General features: G+C 35.9%; 1 protein-coding gene across 1 annotated transcript; it reads right to left on the reverse strand.

Annotated features, from left to right (window-relative positions):
* Window positions 1-1,253: 1,253 nt before the first annotated feature.
* On the reverse strand, window positions 1,254-4,924 carry LOC127117638 (pentatricopeptide repeat-containing protein At4g39952, mitochondrial). Its single transcript, XM_051047715.1, has one exon. It carries the CDS (start codon window positions 4,910-4,912, stop codon window positions 2,504-2,506), a length of 2,409 nt encoding a protein of 802 aa, XP_050903672.1. The 5' UTR covers window positions 4,913-4,924; the 3' UTR covers window positions 1,254-2,503.
* Window positions 4,925-5,862: the final 938 nt, after the last annotated feature.

The following is a 5,862-nucleotide window of genomic DNA, read 5'->3' on the forward strand; positions in this document are numbered from 1 at the left end:
AAAAATATTTGAAAAATGACTACCGGAACTCTTTTGCAAAGTCTTCCGATACACAAAAATTGAATATCGAAATTGTTTTGCAAAGTTTTTCAATACACAAAAAAATATTAAAAAAATACTTGAAAAATGACTATCGAAACTCTTTTTCAAAGTCTTCCGATACATAAAAATAAAATTTTAAAAATATTTAAAAAATAAAATAATAAATTAATTAAAAATATATAAGGATAAAATTAATATTTTTTTTTTAAATTTAGAAGTGAGGGATAAATGTGTAAACCTTTCAAAATTTTATTATTAACTTCTATTTTATTTTACATAATATAATGCTGCATTTACACTATGTTTTGACTTTTGATGAAGAAAAGAAAGAAAAATGAGAGTAGATGAAGAGAAAAAAATTGTATTTTCTTGTTTGATGGAGTAGAAGGAAGAGGAAAGAAAATCGTATATTGCTAAATGACTAATGTAACCTTAAATAAAAAGATTAAATATATAAAACAAGAATATCAAAGTCATTTTTACTCAAATCAACCCCTCCTCTCTTGTTTATTCACATTTTAAAGGAATTCTCCGGTGGGGCCCACGGTAATTAAATTTTCCTCTACAACTTTCTTGCAACCAAACACATAATGATTGTCTTTTCTTCCCTCTTTCCCTTCTTCACATTTCTTTCCTCCATCATTCCCTTATTCAAAACAAAGCTTAAGTATTTAAATCTTAAACAACTATGCCTTCACGGGATTACTTTGACAATTGAAACCTGTTCAGCTTAGCATAATATTAATTCTTCTTCATTTTATTGGCAAAAAAAAAAAACAACACTAAGGTGAAACAATGATAACCTCTAGATTCAGTTTCATTTTTTTATTATTCATATTTTGGCATTACTATAATAAAAACAACAAGCAAGAAACATGTGATAACATTTTTGTCACCTTAACAGCCATGAGCAAGGGATCATTCTGTCCTCATGAACCACTTTTTGTTCATTCACCGAATAATAAGCCACTTTTAAGATTGTTTTGTTGTGATTACTATCACAATTATAATGTTAATCTATCTCGTGAACACACACAGACTGTACTCACATGACATAACTGTTACCAAATGACACTATTAAGACTAAAATAATGTAAATAATTGTTCAACTAACATTCTAAACACCGTTATAAATAAACTCTTAGAGAGGTAATAGGTAACACAACATAACATAGTAAGTAAGCACCTGGTTAATCAATTAGGAGAGTATGGCACATTCCAGTGGAAAGACTTTGGTGCAGTGGATGGTAGCAGCATTGATCTTTGCCATGTTGGGTGGAAGTCTAGCTGTTTTACTATGTAACATAGAAACAAGTGAGCTAAAATTATGTCATGACGCCGTTACCGGTGAAAACCCACCAAGCCCAGATACGAAATGCTGCGATGTTGTCCACCGTTGCAATCTTACTTGCCTTTGCGGTTACAAGTCTGAATTACCTTTATTTGGAATTAACCCCGCAAATGCTATGGCCTTGCCTGGTAAATGTGGTCTGAAAAAGCCGTCCAAATGTTAAGGTATCATCTTAACTCATTGACCTTGAACTTGAATGTATAAACTACCTGTGATTATCTTTGACAATGTATAATTTCATGATTAATCTTTGCTTTTTGCAGTGAGGTGAAGGTCTCCTCCATTAAAAGCAATTCATGTGTTTTGCTAACACTAGAGAAGCTTTAAGCAGCATTTGATGTCCCCCAAATAAAGATGTAGTTTATCAGTGTGTTTTGTCCATTTGTTTGAAAGAAGATATGTAGTGTATCAGTGTTTGGTGTTGTAGATGTTGTAAAGGTATTTGATGTACAAGAATACGTGTCTCAAGAATATCAAGAAAACATGTATCGTTGCCTCCTATTGCAATCTGTAGTTTGTTCAATAAAATGTTTGTTTCTTACTTCCTTGGATTCTTCATTCAATGTTGTAAGTTGTATGAAATGCACGCCCCAAGAAGCAACAACTCTAGCTATGATTAAATATGATAATCCACAATAAGAAATTTCGCACTTCCACTTGCTCATGAACAAACTGAATAAAAAACCCATTGACAGTGAACACACACAGTATCAATCTGCAAAATTTCCATAATATGGATAAACTGAATCTACTGTTGCAAGCTAGTCACAGAGTCTTGAGAAAGTGAATATGCTTTTCCTTCCAGATTTTTTCAAAGTTCAAAATCCCAAATGATATTCCAAAGCCAGCTGGTCGCTAACCCAATTATATCTGCATGACTTGTGCATCCAAAACATTGATGACAAATGCTCATGGAAGATATGATGCAAACAGGTTTTCATGCTTGTAGCATGTCAGCTTCCTTAGCCTAAATGTTCAATATAACTAGCTGATAAACAGCTTAGGAAAGGACCAAACTTAAGAAATTAAGCTTATTGACACTCAGGTAAACTTTCAGAAGTTTCCTTTGACCCTTCCAAAGATTAAGCTTGACTAAAAGGAAGTTTTAGCTCAGAGCACACTCCAACCAGCTTTCTTTCCCAGCAAACACCTATCTTTCATTGCCCTTCTCACATTTTCTGCTTCTTCCCATCTCCCAATAGAGCTATACATATTGGCTAGCATTATATAGTATCCATCATTTTCTGGTTCAGAGTCAATAGCATACTTGGCGATTCTTATTCCCATTTCAATTTGATTGTGAGTTTTACAAGCACTTAACAGTGCTCCCCACACGCCACCATCCGGAGAAACAGGCATGGATAAGACTAACTCTTCTGCTTCTTCTAAATTACACGACCTTCCCAAAAGATCTACCATACAAGTGTAGTGCTTTAAATCGGGTTTCACAGAATAGCTCTGCATTTTAGCGAAAAAATATTTACCTTCTTCAACAAGTCCTGCATGGGCACACGCTGAGAAAACAGAGAGGAAAGTAATTTCATTTGGCTTAACATTTGATTCCTCCATATGATTGAATATCTCCACCGCAGATTCGGCATATCCATTCATACCATAGCCCGAGATCATTGCATTCCAGCAAATTACATCCTTTTCCATAATCAAGTCAAATACCTCCCTTGATTTCTCTAGCTGCCCACACTTGGCATACATATCAACCAAAGCTGTGCCAATAAGTAAATTGAGCTTAAAACCGTTTTCATTTATATAGTGGTGAACTCTTTCTCCTTTCTCTAGAGATGCAAGGTGAGAACAAGCTGATAGCACTAACACCAAAGTGGCTGTGTTAGGCTTCTGGTCTTCCATTATCATCTTGTTAAATAAGCTTATGGCCCCTTCATGATGCTTGACATGAATATGAGTTGAAATCAGAGTGTTCCACAGGATTACATCCCTCTCAGACTGATTAAATATTCTCCAAGCAATGGTCATTTTATCACATTTTCCATACATTTCTATGAGTGAATTGGTTACCGAGAGAGACTCGTCTACAAAACCTTTTATCACATTGCAATGAATTGACCTTCCCATGTTGATTTCTTTTAACTGGCCACACGAAGCAATTGCGGAAACTACGCTGACTGATTCAGAACAAATACCTAAACACTGCATCTCCCGAAAAAGTTCAATACATTTGACATTCTTGCCTATTCTACCATAGCCAGCCACCATAAAGTTCCAGCACTCTATGCTCCCTTGACACCAGTAGAAGAGCTTCTCAGCAAAACTTAACATACCAAATTTGCAGTACATAAACAACAATGAATTATAAACCATCTCATCAGGCACATAATATCTCCTAATGACTAATCCATGGAAAGCTTTTCCTCCATATACATCCCCAGAATTACCAAAACCCGAAAGAATACAACCAATAACAATTCCATCTGGGTACACTTGATTTTCCCGCATCTCCCAAAAGAATCTCACGCAATCACTCATCAACCCAAACCTAGCATAAACACCAATGATGGATGTCCAAGACAAAAGATCCTTGTTGATCACTTCACAAAAGGATTGATAAGCATCTTGAGGCACCCCACATTTACAATACATAGACAAAATCGATGATTGCATAACAAGTGAACATCCAATCCCATTTCTCACAACCAAACCATGCAAACACCTGCCACTAAACAAATCACCCAGATTCCCACAAGCAAGAAAGCCACCCTCAAATGTCCTGGAATTAGGCCTCTGAGCATCATGATCATCCCGAACAGCATACATCTCATTAATACACTTCAAACCCTTCTCACTCTCCCCATTTTGCACATACCCAATAACAAGAGCAGTCCAAGCAACAACATCCCTCACAGGAATTTCATCAAACACCTTAACAGCAACATTCATTTGGCCACACCTTGAATACAAGGACACAAAGGAAGACCCAACAGCTGAACTAGAAGGAAAAAAACCAAGTTTATAAGCCAATCCATGAAGGTTGATCCCAGAAGGGAGAAGCATCAAATGGGCATAAGAAGAAGCAATGATAGGGAAAGTGAAATGATTTGGCAAGACATTGGAAGATCGCATGAGGGAGTAAAAGGAGAGAAGTTGAGGGAAAAGGGAGCGAGAGAAGAGGGTTTTGAGGAAGGAGTTCCATAGGAAAATGTCTTTGAAAGGAAGGGAGTGGAAGAGGGTTGAAGAGGAAGAAGGGTGGTTGAGAGTGTCGTAGAGAGAGATGAGTTTGGCGGCAATGAAGGGGTTGGTGGAGTTGCCGGTAGTGACAGTAATGGCGTGGAATGGAAGAAGAGATCGAAGGGTTGTGAGGCGCTTGGAGAGAGAGATGAGTTCGGCATGATCGAATTTCAGCACAGATATGCGCATCACCATTTTATACGTTTCCTCATGGTTCATCCAACATACTCGATCTTTTCGATTTTCATTTTGAATAATAAAGCTACTATTAGCCGGAACCAAATTTAACACTATCAATACTTCCCCATCCATGTCCATCGGTATAGTAAGTCTCGTTTATGACCTACTATACCTTTTTTTTTTCTTAGGAATTTCTTATGAGAGGCTAGGCTATCGGACGGAAAAATAATTTATATAAAATTGAATTTGTTCATCAGATTTTGAAGATATATTTTCGAATACATCATGCATCAACGTTATGACGCATGTTTGATTTTTAAAATGTATGTGATCTATTGCATGTTTGATTTTTTCAAATATGCATCTTCAGAGTAATTTGATAAAACACTGAACTGCATTATCACACGACAATACATGTTTTTCACTTCAAACCTTATCAAAAACTCTTTCATTCTCAATCCACATTTTCACTCAAAATCTTTAATCTTGTGTTTCATCACATCAAAGGCGGCAAAAGAAGTTGAAATTCTAAGTAATTATCATTTATTCCAAGCCTCTTTGCTCACATTAATCTTGTTTCCAGTCTGAAAAATGTGCGTTTATTCCGGAGATACATTTCCGGAACGAGTACGAACTCATATGAAAATGCATTTTTGAAATCTGTTTGTGTTCATTTTTCAGCTCTATTTACATAATTTGCACTTATTGAATGTTTTGTTGTAATTATTTTTATTAGATATGGCATTCTGATGTTTTCCCCAAACATGTTGTGTCTCCCGATGCAAAAGGTGTTGTTGTGAAGGCGATATATGTTGGCAATCAATTTAAGAATGAGCAAGAGTTTGAATTTTGTGATCACATGCTTTAATAGACTCGTACAGAGGCCACCAACATGGATTTGGTATGATAATCAGAAGGTCTGATGATTTTTCAAATAGAAGATATGCATTTGTGACAATGTCGTGCGAAAGAAGTGGGAAATGTATACCTCATCTCCGAAATTTTAAACGACATGACATTGGTTCAAGAAAATGTGAGTGTCCCTTTAAATTGTGTGGTTATATGTTGGCAAGCAAGAAATTGAGATT

Source organism: Lathyrus oleraceus, chromosome 2 (assembly GCF_024323335.1).
Source record: "Lathyrus oleraceus cultivar Zhongwan6 chromosome 2, CAAS_Psat_ZW6_1.0, whole genome shotgun sequence".
Classification (NCBI taxonomy): Eukaryota; Viridiplantae; Streptophyta; class Magnoliopsida; order Fabales; family Fabaceae; genus Lathyrus; species Lathyrus oleraceus.

Coding starts and splice junctions, on each gene's coding strand:
- LOC127117638 (XM_051047715.1), bottom strand. CDS start 4,912: ATGGACATGGATGGGGAAGTATTGATAGTGTTAAATTTGGTTCCGGCT.